Below are 19,975 nucleotides of genomic sequence, written 5' to 3'. Positions count from 1 at the left end.
TTTATTTATTCTTTGCATTTATATCCCGCCCTCCCTGCCGAAGCAGGCTCAGGGCAGCTAACAACAATTAAATATTTATACTACAACTGGCTCAAGGTTGATCCTGTATTCTTTCAAACACTCTTCCGGATTTTTCCTGTTTAGTTAAAAAAATTAACACAAACCTTGCCTTCACGAAAAAGAGGAGGAGGATATTGGATTTTATCCTGCCCTTCACGAAAAAGAGGAGGAGGAGATTGGATTTTATTCTGCCCTTCACTACCCGAAGGCGTCTCAGAGCAGCTTACAATCTCCTTCCCCTCCCCACAACAGACACCCTGTGAGGTAAGTGGGGCTGAGAGAGCTCTAACAGAAACTGCTCTTGAGAGGAACAACTCTACAAGAACTTGTGACTGACTCAAGGTCACATCAGCAGGTGCATGTGGAGGAGTGGGGACTCAGGCCCAGTTCTCCCAGATAAGAGTCTGCACACTTAACCACTACACCAAACTGTCTCTCAAAAGGTGCACTACATTTTAGTAGGGGCTATACTGCAGTCAATCAACAGTGCTTGGTTGATTAGTGGCTCTCTGCACACAGTGGATAAGACTCTCCAGTCATCTCTTTCAGTGGCATGCTTCAGAAAGTACAGTTGCCCCAGGTTTGCTCATGACCCTAATAATTACTAGCTTTAGAGATATGCCTTATGTACCTCAAAGTCACAAAGGAGGTCCTGGAAGGCGGTTGAATTTGGAATAATGGATGTTTCGTGCCCACTGTCAACAGTCCCAACCAAGGAAAAGGTCAGATGAAGAATGTGGCTATTCAAAAGACAGCGTTTCTTCTTTAACAGCATTGCCAGTAACTGAAATAAAAGGGAAGAAGAACACAATATTGTCTTTTACAATTCTTAAAGCATTTTGCAGACCACAAAACAAAATCAATTTCACCCAAGCACAATGAATAGAAGCAAACTCAGACAGACGGACATGCTTTCCTAAAAGAACATGTTCCTTTATACCAATAATATCGAGAGTTACACTGGAAAAGCAGACTGAGATTAAGCTGACATCAACCCCCAAATATCAGGCATTCTGAACTGATGTCTTCTGCTAGCAACTTATACTGCACTGAATCCGTATACATCAAAGGAAAAAAAATATTTTGGTGCATTGAATTAAAAGGAACACAACAGTAAGAACCTTCTACAAATTTAATCTTTGATCATTCAGGCGGATATAACTGGAGCTCAGGTGAGGAACAACTGTATCTTTAGAAGACAATTTCTCAACGTGGGATTTAGAACTTTTTAAAAAACAGCTGTTTAGAGGGAAGCAATTTCTGTATCCCACACAAGTGCACTTGTGAATCCTACCTCTATGCTGAAACAAGCAACTTGTCTAGCTGTTTTAAAGGTTTTCAGAGGACATACGTATTTGATGTCTACTGAAAATAATCGGAGGGGGGGGGGAAACCAAAGCCATCTCATAATGCTGGCCAAGCTTGTTGCTTTTTTTTAAAAAAAATCGTACATGGGCAGGGGTTTTTTTGTAGCAGGAACTCCTTTGCATATTAGGCCACACCCCCTTGATGTAGCCAATCCTCCAAGCGTTTACAGGACTCTTATACAGGGCCTACTGTGAGCTCCAGGAGGATTGGCTACATCAGGGGTGTGTGACCTAATATGCAAAGGAGTTCCTGCTACAAAAAAAGTCCCATACATGAGACTCATATGAGCAAGATCTACTCAGAAGCCAGTGGGCACGAAATGGCTCATTATAAATTGCATTTGACACTTATTGTTGAGCCACTGTATAATAGGTACACACACAGTAGGGCTACTGGCAGCTTATAAGGGTCTCATCCGGCACACGCCACGTATCTTTTTCTAAGACTGCAAGTAATTCTCATTTCAGAGATACATCCCTTTCATTCGCCCAAACCAATCCATGTGTTGTTGTTTTTCCAAGACAACACAAATAATCAGCCTCACTGCTGGCTTCAAATGCCCTTCCAGCAGACACCCGTGGTGCAGTGTCCTTGGTTATATTAATAATAGAAATTCCTCATGACTTCTCCCAGGTGCCCTTCCTTTTATTTGGCAGCAATCAGAGTCTCTGCTGAGCTAGCAGGTGTCAGAGATCTAGAGTGATGACCATCTTCTAGGGTGAAACCACAATACTTCCCTCCTTGGCCATCTAAGCTGTTACTAACAAAAAAAAATACATTACAGTATCAGGATTTTTTTTTTTAAAGCATCCAACTGACTTTTTTTTTAGGGCACGGCATTAGGAATATTTGCTTTATGACAATAGATTCAGGTGGATAGCTGTGCGGGTCTGAAGCAACAGAACAAAGTTTGAATCCAGTGGCACCTTTAAGATCTTCCGCCAGGCTTTTAATTGATCCCGTGGGCGTCCCTTTGCTATTAAGTGGCCTTCCCATCGCCTTATCATCATGGTGACTGTGCTGAAGGTATTAACCTATATGCTGCTGCAGGCTCGCCGTCTATGTTTGTGACGCTGTGTTGTCTTTGTTTTTACACTGTTATGTTTTTATACTGTTATGTTTTTGTGATGTTTTAATTTGTAACAGGTATATAAATTTCTGTTGTAAGCCGCCCTGAGCCTGCTTGTGGGAAAGGGCAAGATATAAACCTAAAAAATGAAATTAAATTAAATTAAGATGAACAAACTTTAATTCAGGGTATAAGCTCTTGTGTGCATGTGCACAAAAGAGTATACCCAGAATTAAACTACACTGATCTTAAAGGTGCCACTGGACACAAATTCTGTTCTACTCTGCATCAAGTATCAGTATCTGAATTGTAAAGTTACAAAAGAATGCAACGCATACTAGCAGCGATGTCTGTCTTCTCACCTACCTGATAACCTTTGATCCTCTCCATTTCTTTGCTAGCCAGAGGGTTGCTCTTGACTACACATACAAGGGCCTTCACGGCAGCATAGAGTCCCTCTACATCTGAGGCCATGGCTACCAGACCCAGAATGGCAGCTGCTCCACCTATGTACTGTAATGTAGTGGCAACGGGCTTAGGGACGAACGTTCTTACTCCTGAACATAAGATGGCAAAAATAAACTCATCAAAATTAGCTTGATTAAAGAACGACGGTACAATGCAAGGTAACTTTTACAGCAAGTTCCAAATAACAGGCCAAAGGATTCTCCTGTTTCCCTTGACTCTCCCTCAGTGAGCAGAAGGAATTGAGTCTCTGTCCCCAGGGAAGGCCTTTCTGTGCCTGTTTCAGAGCTGTGGACGTTTCCGAAACTCTGCTCTGTGCTGGAGCAGAGCCCACTAGTATGATGCACAGAGACCTACTAAAAAAAGGTAAAGGTAGTCCCCTGTACAAGCACCAGTCGTTTCCGACTCTGGGGTGACGTTGCTTTCACGACGTTTTCACAGCAGACTTTTACGGGGTAGTTTGCATTGCCTTCCCCAGTCATCTACACTTTCCTCCCAGCAAGCTGGGTACTCATTTTACCGACCTCTGAAGGATGGAAGGCTGAGTCAACCTTGAGTCAGCTACCTGAACCCAGCTTCTGCCGGGATCGAACTCAGGTTGTGAACAGAAAGCTCAGGCTGGATGGAAGGCTGAGTCAACCTTGAGTTGGCTACCTGAACCCAGCTTCCGCCGGGATCGAACTCAGGTTGTGAACAGAAAGCTCAGGCTGGATGGAAGACTGAGTCAACCTTGAGTTGGCTACCTGAACCCAGCTTCCGCTGGGATCGAACTCAGGTTGTGAGCAGAGCTTAGGACTGCAGTACTGAAGCTTTACACCACTCTGCGCCATGGGGCTTCAAACCTACTAGTGATACACAAGGAAGGAAAACTGATTTATCTGTAGAGACAGTAAAGCCACTATGGGGGGGGGCGGTCAATAATTCTAGTATATTTTACTTTCAAGAGAGAATCAGGGAGTGCTTCCTTTGAGATCAGATGCAAGTAAGAAAATGAAACTCTTTAGTTAAAAGGTGTCAAATCCCCCCCAATAAATCTTGGTTTTAAGAAGGTGCCCTTCAGGAATAACATTATCCCATGTGTGATATTGCAGTTAATTCAGCAAAACTACAGGTTGGGGTCGGAAGGTAAAAAACCACCAGCACCCCACCCTCAATGCTTATAATTTTACAAGCATGTTTATAATTTTCATATAGTCTACTATCCCAGGTCACATATCACCAAAATCACACCTTCCCAGAAGCCAAAACTGGCTCCCTGAGGAGTAGGAACAACCAAAGCTGGTAAGAAATGTGTGCTTCAAGGGGCTGGCTGCCTGCTACAACTGGCACTGGTTAAGCATGCATTCTAACGGATATCTCAGTGCTGCAGATTTTTTTTTATATACTGCCAATACCGCAAGGTAAAATACATGATTGAAAGCCATGCTTCAAATTCAAGCCCCCTGAACATATTATACCACATTAAGGAACATCAGGGAAATTTCCCAATCAATGTGCTAAAGTGTTCATTCACCCTGAGTGGGTATCTACCAAGACGGTATCTACCAAGACAACCCCGACCCTTTAAAATGTTACACCCCAAACAACATCATCATCTATAACATGTATGTGAATGTAAGACAATTCCCCCTATCATGGCATTTCTGTGAAAAAACTAGCCTTGCATTTGAGTAAATACTGTATACGTAAGAATACCGTAGGTTTGTGTCTGAGCGTCTAAGCATGGCTAAGGACCTCCTAACACTGTGCTCTACTATGGGACATGGAAAAGAAACAAGAGGCAGAGGTGCACTTCATCTCACCCAAGTATCCTATCAGAGCTGCACCGACTGTACGTGCAGGTCCGTTCAGATGTCCTCCTGAATTATGCAGCAGTTTCACTGGAGTGGCATTCTCATGAGATGAAACAGCCAACTAATTAAAGCCAAAAAGAAAAAATGATCAAGTGGATAACACCTGTTGAGAAATCATGGGATGTATCCAACCATCCATGGAGTTTGTGGGGCAGAATGCCTCGTCACTGTCCTGCTGCACCACACTGAGCCCCCACCCCACCCGTTTCTGAGCCCTCAAGAACAGCACAGGAGGGGAAGTGGGGGTCTGCAGTGGAACGAGGGAACTGACAAAAAAAAAATCACCACACCCTCTTCTGACAGGATGAAATTCCCAACTGCATGGCTGGACACACCCCACCGTGTTTAATGCATTTAAATAGAGGCAGAAGGGACACTGGGCCAACTTTGAAAGAAAAGAAAAACTGTCAGCCGATGAGACATATCTTAGAAAGAGGGTATGTGAGCTTTTTTCCTAGAAGTTTTTAACAACATGTTAATAGATACAATGTAATTCCTCCATATTCAGAGAAACTGGATTATGTCTGTGGTACCTTTCTAGATTTTGTAATCTCATACTCAACAGATGCTTACCTTAAAAGGAAACAAACCTGTGGGACAGAAACTAGAATTCAGCCACGTTTTCTATGAACCCCCAGTTCCACTAATCCTAGAGATCTCCTACAGTTCTTCAAATCTTAATAAGAACTTTGCTACTTCTAAGTTTTCACTCAGCGCAACAATGCTAAACAGAGTTCATATATTCCGTTGCTGTCTATTTGTGTGTGTGAGTGGGGGGGGGGGTTCTATTGCCACTTCCTTGCTTTGGAGTAGCCTCCCAGAGGATATCAGGAGATATACTAGCTTGAACCTGAGAGAAATTTGAAGAGGAAAGGGAACCCCCGGTGACAGTGGTGCTCTTGTTCATTCATTGGCCCTCCTCTGCACTGTTCTGGCTGCCCTCCCTTCTCAGTGCTACTGATCCTCTGCCCTCCCTTCATGCTGCTGTTCTGCCCACTCCCATATGCGCTAGCTCCTAATGATTATCCAGTACTTTAAACTGAATGTAAAAAAAGTAAAATTACAGTATCAAGATTGCAGTCTCAATCCAGCAATCTCAGTCCATTTACAAATTCCATTGTATGCTATGAATGCAGGAGGTGACCTTCACCATACATTCCTGAGCCATCACTGAAGTAAAAAGGTAAAGGTAGTCCCCTGTGCAAGCACCAGTGGTTTCTGACTCTGAGCTGACGTTGCATCACGACGTTTTCACAGCAGACTTTTTTTTACTATTGCCATTGCCTTCCCCAGTCATCTACAGTTTACCCCCAGCAAACTGGGTACTCATTTTACCGACCTCGGAAGGATGGAAGGCTGAGTCAACCTTGAGCCGGCTACCTGGACCCAGCTTCTGCCGGGATTGAACTCAGGTTGTGAGCAGAAAACTCAGACTGCAGTACTGCAGTTTTACCATTCTGCACCACGGGGCTCTTCTTATCACTGAAGTAAAGCTCCCCAAATGTGAGAATTTCTGAAACCCACCATGGCTACGTAATGGGACAGTTTTTTAATTAATCCTGTAAAATCGGCCAGGTGCTTAGAAGCATCACCAACATGCGTTTTCCAGCTTACCTGTTTGGCAATGGCCTTGCTATCCAGTTTGTTATAAACTTTCCTAATCCTTGCCACAGTCAGTGAGGAAACAGAAAGTGCATAGAGACCAAAAGAGACTTTTTCCTCCGGTACCAAAGATACTGGACAGGGACTGAGGCCTTCTGGCTTGGAATCTTTACCTGCAGAGTCAGAAACATTTTATGAGATAATGATGATTAAGTGCATGAGCTTTGGCAACCATTCAGTTCAAAGTTTCTCTTAGCCACGAGTAATCAAGTTGCTTGAGGAAGACTCCATTTTTCAGTCTCAAAGCTGCATCCACAACATGGGTGTTAAGAAGCTCTACCTTTACAGGTTTGTTATAAAGATTACCAAGTAAGGAATGTGAAACGTTCTGTACAATACACATAAATGTACATATAATGTTGCTTTATACTGAATTAGACCCTTGCTCCGTCAAGATCAGTACTGTCTGCTCAGACTGGCAGTGGCTTTCCAGGGTCTCAGGAAGAAGTCTTTCTTATCACCTCCTACCTGTTCCTTTTAATTGGAGATGCTGGGGATTGAACCTGGGACCTCCTGCATGCCAAGCAGATGCTCTGCCGCTGAGCCATAAGCCCTTCCCAAATACTAATACCATCATTACGCACTTGTAGAAATGTCTATTCAAATGAACTATAGAGTGGTCCCTTGAAATTCTATCACCAGCACAGTATTTCCCAGTGACAATTTTTATTTTCTAAAACTTAAGAGGTTGGAGAGGAGAGAGGTTTTGTTTGTTTGCTGGCTAACAACACAAAACTACTTATTTCCCCACTTAAAGTCTTAACATGCCTCGTTTTAAAATTTTTACAGCAGTACACGGGAGCTGCCATTTTTTTTCCTGTCTAGTATATTTAGAACCCAGCCTTCTTCCAAAGGGTTCGCAGAGCACATAGAATTCTTCTCCCTCCCCCATTATATTTCTTCACAACTTTGTGAAGTAGGCTAGGCAAAGAGAAGATATGACTAGCTCAAGGATATCCAGCGAGCTTTATGTACCCAGGTCTCCAATATCCTAGCCTGGCTCCCTACATGACATTGACCTCTCACAGTTCACTTTTAATTACTGGATGCACTGACTTTGCAAAATAGCCAACCCAGTTCTTGCACTTAAATCGATTTCCCGCTCACTTTACACTGCTCTCACGTTCCTCTTCTTAGCGGAGCTTCCTTCTGATTTCACACTATCTGCCCCGGGGCTGCAGCTAGCGTAGGCATTTTTGCACCACAAACAGAAACTGATTTTTAGAGGTTTCTGTTTGCAGTGCAAAAAAGAGGAATTTGAGAAGAAGAATGTGAGAGCGGAATAAGGTGAGTGGGAAATCAGCTCAAGACACAGGCCAAGAAATGCATTTGTCCAGATAGTATCTGATGAAGGGAACTTTGTCTCCCAAAAGCTACTACCCCAAAAATCTTATTAGTCTGTAAATTGCTACTGGACTCCAATCTAGCTCCTCCTACTGCAGACCAACACAACTACTCTCTCAAAATCAGGGCTTTTTTTGTAGCAGGAACTCCTTTGCATATTAAGCCAAATCCTCCTGATGCAGCCAATCCTCCAAGAGTTTACAGGGTTCTTAGTACAGGGCCTACTGTAAACTCTTGGAGGATCAGCTATACCAGAGATGTGTGGCCTAATACGCAAAGGAGTTCCTGCTACAACAAAAACCCTGCTCGAAACTACCTTTGTCCAGAATGTATCAGATCTCTGGATGCATTTACAGACTCCAAGTTACAATGGGGACAGTAATGTAGAACAGGAACATTAGTGCTGTCTTTGACAACGAGCACTCTCCTTCCCAAAAGGCTGCCTCCACAACTGAAAAAGTAGCCCTGAGACCACCAACCCTAATACAACAGGCTTAGTTCTACTTACATGGTATATAGACCGCTTGAAAACTTCCAACATAGTTTGGTCCCAGTTCATAAATTGTGCTAATGCTTGAGGGAGGCAGCACTTCTTCTAGGAAATGAGTTGGCCCCAAACGCCAAACCAAAGAAGACAGCTGGCGTTGGGCAGGTGGTGTGCCTATATAGGCATAAACTGTGCTAACCACTGGTGGATTGGCACAACTCGAACCGCCAGGACTACTGTGAATATAGTGAAGCTGTTAAAAAAAAAGGAGAGGGGACTCAGAAATGTCCACTTCTTCATATACATATCTTACATACATCTTACCACTCGTGCAAGATAACCAGGCTGCCTTAGTGGTCCTTATGAGAGTATACATTTTGGGAGTATACGTTTTGTAAAATAAATAAAATTAACAAGCCTCATCCAACAAAACACAAAATTGTAATCTGCCTTTGATGAGGCCATGTCTTAAGGATGGCAAGGTACATGGTGAATATGCCCTCCAAAACACAACTTCCTCAACAAAACAAGTACAACATAAAGCCCATTTACATATTGCTGTGCACTATCAGTGGCCCCTTCTGTTATCTGTTATTTGTCACCATTTACGAAGTCGCCTGAGGACTTTAGATGATAAATCCTCGTCTTGGCTTGGCCAAGTACAGGGCATTTACTATATTTTATGTTAAAGACTATCAGGACACCACTGTTTGAACGCCATCTTCTGCCAAGCCTTTGGTTGAGGCAACTGGACATCCAGGAAGATCTTAGCCTCCCCTTATACTGCTGATACTGCTGATAACTGAAGTATTATCCATTATTGTACGTAGCCCAGTTTATGAAGACCAATTGAGTGCAGCTGGAAACCCTGTGTTTTAAATGAATTTATATTGTTTTATTGAAATGAATTGGTATTTATATTGATTGATTTTATGTTTATTTTTATAATCTGATCCGCCCTGAGTCCGCTTCTGGGGAGGGCGGAATATATATCTAAACAATAAAATAAATAAATAAATAAATAAATCTAGATCAGGTGAGTGTCTTATAAATTTGAAATGTCTGATTTCTTGTTTTAATCTACTGTTGTAACCCACCCTGAGCCCACTCTTGGAAAGAGCACAATAGAAAAAGCAATGAAATAAATAAATAAATAATCATGACTTGATTATTCTCTACAGGCAATTTCAAGGTACATTCTGATCATCCCATCCAAATAATGCACACTGCAGAACTTGAACAAAATCAGAACCTTTGAGAACTAGGGCAAGTCACTGTCCCAGCTGCGCAGGCTAGATAGTCATTTGCCAAAGATAACAGCTCTAATAGTTTTATGCTGGGAAAAATATGTCTGCTGGGCAAGCTAGGTAGTCATTTGCCAAAGATAACAGCTCTAACAGTTTTATGCTAGGAAAAATACGTCTAGAGACACAAAATATTAAAAGGAAAATGATAAAAGCAAGATGCAGCTTACATTTTGTGTATTTTTTGTTAACTTGGGTTCTTACAGATTAGAGTTTTTTTCTCCAAAACTACGTTTGTACCGATATACTTTATGAAAAAAAGCACTACATGCTATGAACACACACAGGGCAATCAACAGTTCAAAAAGGCTTTTGCCCAGAATTCAAACAGCTACTTTAACCTTCCAGGACATTCAGTTGCTGAGCTAAGAAGAGCAGTTCTCTTGCAAAGGAATGTCAAAGAGAGATTTCAAAAGAAAGACTGTTGAATTGCAACTGCTAATGAAGCTCAAAACAGTGCAGCCTCCTGGAATGAATCAATACCTAGGTTTCCTGTCTCATTATCAATGGTGAGGTGAGTTCCCCATGCCTACTACCCCTCTGCATATCACACCTAAGCCAATCATGCCTGCTATTGTCATTTGCCTGCTTCCGTCATTCAGCATCTGAAATCACTTCACTCTCCAAGATATGAGGACAGATGGACTCACATTCTAGCTGCATCTGAAGATGCGAACATGAAAGCTCATACCCTGCCACAAATTTTGTTAGTCATTAAGGAGCTACTGGACTCTTGCTCTTTTTCACTGCTACAGACAAACACAGTGATGAATTTTGCTCTATCTCCATGGAAGGCACCACATTTAGCCATACAAAATGGAAATCCACCAATCTTAAGAACATAAGAGAAGCCATGTTGGATCAGGCCAATGGCCCATCCAGTCCAACACTCTGTGTCACACAGTGGCCGAAAAAAAAAAATTATATATATATATATATATATATATATATACACACACACATACATACACACACACACACATATATACACACACTGTGGCTAATAGCCACTGATGGACCTCTTCTCCATATTTTTATCTAGCCCCCTCTTGAAGCTGTCTATGCTTATAGCTGCTACCGCCTCCTGTGGCAGTGAATTCCACATGTTAATCACCCTTTGGGTGAAGAAGTACTTCCTTTTATCCGTTTTAACCTGACTGCTCAGCAATTTTATCGAATGCCCACGAGTTCTTGTATTGTGAGAAAGGGAGAAAAGTACTTCTTTCTCTACTTTCTCCATCCCATGCATTATCTTATGGACATATGAAGCTGCCTTATACTGAATCAGACCCTTGGTCCATCGAAGTCAGTATTGTCTACTCAGACTGGCCGCAGCTCTCCAGGGTCTCATGCTGAGGTTTTTCACAACTATTTGCCTGGACCCTTTTTTGGAGATCCCAGGGATTGAACCTGGGACCTTCTGCTTACCAAGCAGATGCTCTACCACTGAGCCACCGTCCCTCCCTAAACCTCTATCATGTCTTGTAAACCTCTATCATGTCACCCTGCAGTCGACGTTTCTCCAAGCTAAAGAGCCCCAAGCGTTTTAACTTTTCTTCATAGGGAAAGTGTTCCAACCCTTTAATCATTCTAGCTGCCCTTTTCTGGACTGTTTCCAATGCTATAATATCCTTTTTGAGGTGCGGTGACCAGAATTGCATACAGTATTCCAAATGAGACCGCACCATCAATTTATACAGGGGCATTATGATACTGGCTGATTTGTTTTCAATTCCCTTCCTAATAATTCCCAGCATGGCGTTGGCCTTTTTTATTGCAATCGCACACTGTCTTGACATATTCAGTGAGTTATCTATCACAACCCCAAGATCTCTCTCTTGGTCAGTCTCTGCCAGTTCACACCCCATCAACTTGTATTTGTAGCTGGGATTCCTTTTAAAGTTAAACGTGGTTGTGCCCGTCTTTTGGGTCAACTCTCTATTTATACAAACGGTGAAATCAATAACATTATGGTCACTGCTTCCAAGCGGTGCGATCACTTTTACATCTCTCACCAAGTCTTGGGCATTACTTAGGACCAAATCCAGGATCACCCCACCCCTGGTAGGTTCTGAGACCATCTGCTCCATAGCACAGTCATTGAGAACATCAAGAAACTCAATGTCTTTCTCTCGACCAGAACACATATTGACCCAATCAATCTGCGGGTAGTTAAAATCACCTATCTTGTGAAGAAGTTTGCACAGGTACAAACAGACATCATACTTTTCACCAAATGCAGAAGACTTAACGTTACACCAAAGGGACTGAGAATAAAAAATCCACTACAAACCACTTACCCTACAAACTATGATGAGAATTTGTGACATGCATGGTCCAAAAAGCTACTGAAACATTTGGTGAGCATCTTGTACCAAAAGCTCACTGAACTCGACTCCTGTCTACAGAATCAACCTTTTTCGAAGGCATCTCACAACAGGAGACAAGGCATCTGCAATATGCAACTAACTTCTCTACAAAACCAGAAGGACAAAAAACTTTCCAACCTTTTACAAGCCATGAGTCATGACAAAAACCAAACCAGCAATATTGTTAACCTTTCCCAGCATACTCTCAACTGAGCAGAGGAATCTGTCCTTTCAAGTGGATTATCTTTCTGCTCCACAAAAGCCACACAGAGAATACACCTCTGGGGAGACCTGAAGGCTTTTTCCCACCATCTACATTTGAAGGAATACTTTCACCACAGCACAGAACACACTCGGTCAGACAGCCTGCTCACAGCTTGAACAATCTACTGCCGAAAAGACACCTCCTCACCTTTCCACCAATGAACAGTATAAGGGTGACCAATTAGCTTCCACTCACACTATAGAACGAAGGACTCTATGCAGACTCCCTCTGAGGGCCACAACACCATATTGGACCTATATACAGAATGCTTCTACCACTAAGCTCAAGCTGAAATAATGAACAAAAATCACTGCTCAAGATCCAGAGAGCCAGTTTGGTGGAGTGGTTAAACGCACGAACTCTTATCTGGGCGAACCAGGTTTGATTCCTCACTCCTCTGCTTGCAGCTGCTGGAATAGCCTTGGGTCAGCCATAGTTCTCGTAGGAATTGTTCTTGAAAGGGCAGCTACTGTAAGCACTCTCTCAGCCCCACCTACCTCACAGGGTGTCTGTTGTGGGGGGGGGGGGGAGGAGGTAAAGGAGATTGTGACCGCTCTGAGACTCTGAGATTCAGAGTATAGGGTGAGATATAAATCCAGTATCTTCTTCTTCAATCTCAATCACACAGAAATGAATACCATAAACAACCTGAAAAACAATTCAGATGTTGTACTAAAACAAGCTGAGAAGGAAGGAGCCATTGTCATAATGGACAAAACCAGGACTTCTTTTGAGCAGGAACGCAAAGGAACACAGTTCTGGCTGGCTTAGCATCAGGGGATGTGGCCTAATATGCAAATATTCCTGCTGAGCTTTTTCTACAAAAAGCCTTAGACAAACAAAACATACACAAGATCATGAGCGACAACTCTCAAACACCAGTTTCTACAGGTCACTGTCCTCAGGCCCCACACAGGAATCCCAGCAAGAGCTCAACAAAATCATACAGAAATTGCCCACACACATACCAGGGGAAAATATATATGGATACACCCTGAAAACACCCTGAGACTGGGCACTTTCTACCTCCTGCCAAAGATACATAAACCTGATGATCAACCCTGAACATCTCATTGTCTCAAGCATAGGCCTCATCACTTTAGGAGTATCAGGATATACGGACTCCATCTTATAAAGGAATTACAAAGGGAGATTAGAAAGAGAAAGAGCTGAACTTCAGCTGATAATGAAGCTCAAGACAACGCAGCCTCGTGGACTGAACTGAGTCCTAGGTTTCCCATCTCATTAGCAATACTGATTTCTCCATGCCTACTATCCCTCTGCATATCACACCTAATCCAATCACACCAGCTATTGTCATTCATCTGCTATTATTTTGCATCTGAAATTACTCCACTATCCAAGATATAAGGACAGCTAGACTCACATTCTATCTGTGTCCGAAAGCGCATACCCTGCCACCAATTTTGTTACTCTTTTAAGGTGCTACTGGACTCTTGCTCTTTTCTACAGCTGCTTTAAAATGAGACCTGGGGCTCAGACACAGTCAGTGAGCTTTTTGGGTTGTCTTTTCCTTTTAATAACAAACCCTCATTCCACCTCCAAACAACTCTCCACTCAGTTTCAAAAAGGATTTACAACACGGCATGGTGGGTTAACATTTGAGAAACATGAGCCCAAAGCCCCTTTTGACAAAGTGGTTCTTTGGCTCTCGACCACAATAATTATTAAACAAATGGGAGACTCGAGAAACTCAATGGAGAAAAGAGCAGGGCAATCTCTGCCCACTCAGGTTTTCTTGTTCACCTTGTCTGTTTCAGCACAAAACCAAAGCGCCAAGTGAAAGCGAAAATTTACCACAACAGCAAAAGGAAATGCAATCGGTTTTTTGTTTCTAATTCAAAAGGAAAAACACTACAGATTGCCTATATAGAAGGCTTCCCACCCCCCACCCACCAAGTACAAGTTTTCTCATTTCTAAGTACAAGCTTTTAGCTATAACGTTGAAGAAAAGCTCCCTTCTAAAGGCTTTACACTGTCCAATGTGTTAGAGGCCACATGTGCCATCTCTCATTTCAGGAGTACTGACCCCCACTACCACCCATGCCTCACGACCAGCTTCTTGCCTTAAAGAGATGCAGTGCTGCAATCTCACAGAAAAGCCAAGTGGTCACATTTATAAATATCAGAGCTTTGGTAACTGAACAATAGAAGCTTTTGAGGGCACAGAGCACTCAACTGAAAACTCAGCAGCAGGGTATGGAGAAGAAAAACACGTTTTGAATTCTGCCTTTATCTCAGTTTTTAAGACTCGAGTGGACTTTTTTTTTAAAGAAGAAAAGGTGGCTGTACAGCTTGAGTTTATTTTTGTCTCTGCTTTTCTACAAGGGATTTTTTTTTTTTCAAAAATAAGCCCTGAAGCCAGCCTGCTTCCCTTTAGCAGCAAACCATTTATTAAGACATAAACCTGTGAAAATAAAGCAGCGTACAACACGATACTTTGCAGAAGTCTTTGCTTCACAAATAAAGAGCACAGGGCTTTATTCTTTGCAAGACTTCTGCCATAAAAACGGAACATTCTCTAGCCGCTGTGGCAATTCAGACAGAGGGTGGTCAACTTCCAACTACTATTACATATTTCCAGGCATTTTGCACAGAACCACACGCACCCAAAAGCTTATACCTTGAATAAAACTATGTTATTTTTAAAAGCGCCACTAGATTCGAAACTTTGGTTTCCCTTTTGCATATATAAGGTTAGGTGGATAGGCCTTTAACAAACTAGAAAATAGTTACCATGGAACCCGTATTTCCTGCCAGGAGATGCCGTAACCCTGCTTTGATCTCCAGACAAAAGCTCCATAAGAATTTGCATTGGGCTTTGGACAATCATGGTGTGGCATCCTACAGGCTAGCCTTCCTCTGCTCCTGCTCAGGTTACAGGTACCTGTGCAGCAGCAACAGCAATGGAAACATCTGATCATTCCAGTCATCCACATCTTGTATTCTGACTCCACACCTGGTCTGAGTTTTTAACAGCTACTTTTTCTGTGACCCTTACCTGGATAACACTCTTCCAGTCATTCAATCGTGCATTCAGGTTTTTAGTTCTTGTATTTGCTAGGCATATGATCACCTGCACAACACTCAGGCCAGCTCCAGGTATGAGAGGTCCCAGGGCAAAATTACTCCAGTGGCTTCCTCTTATGTACAAGATAAAAGACAGCAGAATGGGACTCTTGGTTTTCCTTCAAGCCCTATCAGCATGACAGGACTAAAAGGAAAACAGAAGAGCCTAAGCACTTCTCCTAGCAGAAAGTTGCAGGTAACCCCCAAAACCTTCTGCACTGCTGCAAAACAGCCTGGATGAAGCAATTGCACTCTGTCCTCCAGACATATCTAGCACCCACTGGAGATGAACACAGGTAAGCAAGTGAGCCTTAGCCACACTTTTGCAGCTCCCTCAGTTATAAAAGCAGCCGCGGCTGCCCTCAATCATCACCTGCTCCTCTTCCGCAAGGCAGCAGTGATGCTGGTATAGGTAGGTCCTCTTTTTGGTGTGTATGTACCTGAGATCCGGCAGAGGAAAGACGAGCTACCCACTGCACTGTGCATTAAAGAAGGTGGAGTGCCTAATCCTTCGTGATCAGGAGTGCGTGGCAGTTCTGCCATGTCACTTGCCACCTGGGGAAACAGGGCAAACAATAATGTGTGCAGCCCACTAGGGCATATTAGCAAGCCAGCAATGGGCATGCTAAGACTGCAGCGTCCTGAGAGCCATCTGACCTCACCAAGCCCCAACAATGACCCTGAGTGCTCACTTCAACCCTCTGCTTTGATACAATACACTAGAAAGATATGGATGGGATGGAGTATGAGGTTTCCTTCCTTAGTGCAGGAATTAAGTCTAAAAACGCACAGACCGGTGAATCAAAGGAGCACACAGCTTTACAAAGGGTCACCTAAGCAGTCCTTACAAAGGGTCACCTAAGCAGTTTTGCCGTGATGGCAATTCTGCAACCAGTTTGGAGAGACACCCCGTCTTTCCATGATCACTTCACAGCTAGAAGCCATCACATGAACGCGTTTAAAGCAACACTGGCACTCTGGATTTGTATCAGTCTCAAACCTTGACAAGCTATATGGCAACTTATGATTCTATTGCTTCTGACCTTTCAGGCTCTCCAGTGGAAGTTGCCCAGCATTTGCTTGTTGGTGGATCACCCAGATGGATGGAGCTGGTGGCTGGGTATTTGGCTGTTGTATTGCATAGGGGCTATCATAATTCTGGGCAAGGGCAATGAATATTTATTTATTTAATTTGATATTTCGCCCGCCCTTCCCATAGGACAGGCTCAGGGCAAGCTACATCATAAAACAATCAACAGTAAAAACAATAAAAGACCAATTTAAATATATAAAATCTAAAACTACAGAGTGACAATAGAGACTAAAATGGCAGGTTCTGCCTCACAGATGTGGCCTATTGTCCAAGTCCAGCAGATCTTATAGCACTGGGATGGAATGAAGGGGGGAGGCCAGTTTGATTGGTTTTTCTGTGGTATTGTCTTGACTGCCCTTCTGGCCAGCGTAGTTTTTACTCGGTTTCACCCATTTTGGATCCTGCCTATGTTTTCGTTTCATTATTTTATGCCATTAAAAGGCTTTGAAAGAAAGTGACAAGCATTAAATATTGATTCTCCCCTCCATCCTTGCCTGGAGTAAGGAACTTCCATGCTGCGCAGAGCAGCAGCAGCCTTTCCCTGGCCAAACAATTCAGCTAAGAAACAAATGGTGCCGCCTTCGCCGCACATACAAAACAATGCTCAAAAACACAAAAACGTACACTGTTTTGTGAAGTTAATAATATACAGCACGCACACAGTGTACGTGCACACTCTAATATCTCTGTGAGAGTTTGAAATATTCAGCATACCTTGACTGTATTAATAAGCTGCCCGTCTATGTAGAGTGCAGCGGTGCTATTTTTCAGCATGCCTTTGCTCATCACCAGGACCATATGATGCCACTGGCCTTCTATGACGTATTCACCGCAACGAAACCGAGCACAGCAAGGGAGGATTTCGTAGCAGGAGGATTCTTCACTGAAATCATCAACTGAAGACAAAAAAAACCCAACCCCAAAACAATATTCAAGTGAGAGTCCATGATGGTTCATACATAACTACACTCTAAGGAATCAACTGTGTGACAGGAAGCAGTACTGCATCCTCTGCACTCGGCGTCAGAACAATCAGACAGTCGGCACCCACACAACAGACTAGCCTCAATGTTATAAAAGCACAATAGGGACAGCAAAACAGAATAAAATTGTTAAGTACCAGAACTTTCATATTCAGTGCACTGATGCTCTGTAACAGACTGAGTCAATACTGCTGAAATTTGCTGTATGTTTAGACTAGTAAACCACAACCCCTAAAGTTATAGGAAAGTAAAAAAAAAAAAAAAAAACATCAGTTTTCATTTACTGTATAAAAAATCATTTGGTGCTAGGAACACAGCAATAAAAACTTTCTCTAACAACGCCTGTCACGTTTCCAAAAAACGTACATAATACAGTAGGAGGCATACCATAGTTCTGAAGTAGCTCTTCCTTGGTGGATACAATCAGCGACCGGTCTTTTGCAGAGAGAACGATGGCGAGACAAACGTAGTGCTGCTCCGAGCTGTTTGCTCGTCTTACGACTGTAAGAAGTCTGACCGGATGATGACTCGGGGACACGCTAAAATGTTCTATGCAAAACCAACTTGAATAGCTCAAACCAGAGGGTGGTGGGAAAAGTCGCTCTCCTGTGGAGGGGGCGGGGAGAAACCACAACACTTCAGCTTGAAATGAAGGCTATCATACGGAGTCTTTCTGCAGTTTCTTCATAACCCTCCACAGCTGGCTTCAACATAGCATGCATTAATACTGCCTACTGTTACTGTGTGTGTGCGTGTAATAATACATTATAACTTCACATTAGAACAGGGGCGGCCAAACTGAGGCTCGGGAGCCACATGTGGCTCTTTCGCACATATTGTGTGGCTCTTGAAGCCCCCACTATCCCATCAGCCAGCTTGGAGAAGCCATTTGTCTCTTTAAATTGCTTCTCCAAGCCAAGCTAGCCAGTGGCTTGGAGAATGCATTTAAAGTTAAAGTTGCTTTCTTTCTACCTTCCTGTCTTGCAGCTCTCAAATATTTGACATTACTGCCTTGTGGCTCTCAAACATCTGACTTTTATTCTGTGCGGCTCTGACATTAAATGTTTGGCCACCCCGCATTAGAAGATGTAAAAATTTAAATCACACAGACTTTAGTGACCCCTTCCAACATGTTTATGACAATAATGCTTGTATAATAAACATCTTATTAAACTTGGCTAAAAAAACCTGTAACAGAATGGACCTTCACCCTACAAAGAACAGCTCAGGGAACAAAGGATCCAAGGGACAATGGGGAGATGCAGGCTTCTGACAATAGGATGAGACTCTACTGGTAATGTAACTGAAACTACTGCCTTATCAAATACTGGAAATTCTAGCATTTTTCTGAAAAAGTCCAACGAACATTTCCATTGTGCTGAATCTTCATCCTTGAAAATGTTGTTGGGGGAAAGCAGGCTTGTAGGGTAGGTGTCACGAAAGAAACCCAACCAAACCATTTCCTCTTTTTTTCACAGCCATTACAAATGTCCCTATGCCTCTTCTCTGGCATTGTTTTTGGTTCCCTCACTCCCAGCCAATCAGGAATCGTGCAGCGAGATGGATATCATGATGCTACATATCCAGGGCTTTTTTGTAGCAGAAACTCCTTTGCATATCAGGACACACACCCCTGATGTAGCAAATCCTCCAAATGTAGCGAATCTTGGAGGATTGGCTACTTCAGAGGGGTATGGCCTAATATGCAAAGAAGTTCCTGCTACATAAAAGCCCTGTACATATCCAATGGTGTCTAGTTTTATATTGCTATAGCAGAGGGTAAACGAAGCAGCACTGCCCTCATTGGAACATGTTCCCATGTTGATGAAGCAACTAGGCAACAATTCACATCTTTCCAAGCTGGGCTAGACAGGGCAGTTGAGCTACCTGCCCTCACAACACAAGCCAAGGATCATTGGCAACATGACCCTGTATTTCTTGTCTTCCTGAATTGCATAGATAGGTAATAACAGGGGTCCCCACCCTTCGGGCCATGGGCTGGTATCTGCCTGTGGCCTGTTAGCAACCAGCCCGCACAGGAGGTGAGCAGCAGGCGAGCGAGCACCTACAGCTGCTCCCACATGCAAAACTGCCCAAGCTCCACCCCCTAACAGATCAGTGGTGGCACCAGACCGGAGCACGAACTGGGCCACACAGGAGTGTCACTGTCTCCTATCACCTCAAGATGGGACTGTCTAGTTGCAGGAAAACTAATTCAGGGCGCCCACTGATTCTGCATTATGGTGAGTTATACAATTATGTCATTATATATTACACTGTAATAATAGAAATAAAGTGCACAATTGTATCATCCTGAAACCATCCTCCTCCCCCCCCAGTCCATGGGAAAATTGTCTTCCACAAAACCAGTCCCTGGTGTCAAAAAGGCTGGGGACTGCTGGGTAGTGAGACTGACCTCACAGTGCAACAAAGACAAGAAACATTTGCACAACCGCCTCAGCAACTTCAGGTATGCGTCCCCCGTCCCCCTGGTTCCTGTATTTGGCTGTGGATTCTAGCGCCTAAGCAGCCAACGCTCTCCGCTTTTTCACATTTCATTACA

The 19,975-nt window shown here is 43.1% G+C and overlaps 1 protein-coding gene across 4 annotated transcripts in view; it reads right to left on the bottom strand.

Annotated features, from left to right (window-relative positions):
* Positions 1-19,975, bottom strand: part of WDFY3 (WD repeat and FYVE domain containing 3) — a 212,536-nt gene that overhangs the window by 89,910 nt on the left and 102,651 nt on the right. For all 4 annotated transcript variants that reach the window (XM_060247100.1, XM_060247102.1, XM_060247101.1 and 1 more), the window contains 7 exons: positions 17,800-18,018; positions 17,144-17,325; positions 8,330-8,561; positions 6,430-6,590; positions 4,765-4,876; positions 2,864-3,054; positions 692-844 (listed from right to left, as the gene is read on the bottom strand). In XM_060247100.1, coding sequence (XP_060103083.1) covers positions 692-844; positions 2,864-3,054; positions 4,765-4,876; positions 6,430-6,590; positions 8,330-8,561; positions 17,144-17,325; positions 17,800-18,018 — 1,250 coding nt within the window. The remainder of the gene's footprint in view (positions 1-691; positions 845-2,863; positions 3,055-4,764; positions 4,877-6,429; positions 6,591-8,329; positions 8,562-17,143; positions 17,326-17,799; positions 18,019-19,975) is intronic.

The sequence above is a fragment of the Heteronotia binoei genome, chromosome 9, assembly GCF_032191835.1.
Source record: "Heteronotia binoei isolate CCM8104 ecotype False Entrance Well chromosome 9, APGP_CSIRO_Hbin_v1, whole genome shotgun sequence".
Lineage (NCBI taxonomy): Eukaryota > Metazoa > Chordata > Lepidosauria > Squamata > Gekkonidae > Heteronotia > Heteronotia binoei.
Note: the sequence above shows the minus strand (reverse complement) of the source record. Positions and strands in the feature narration are given on the sequence as shown.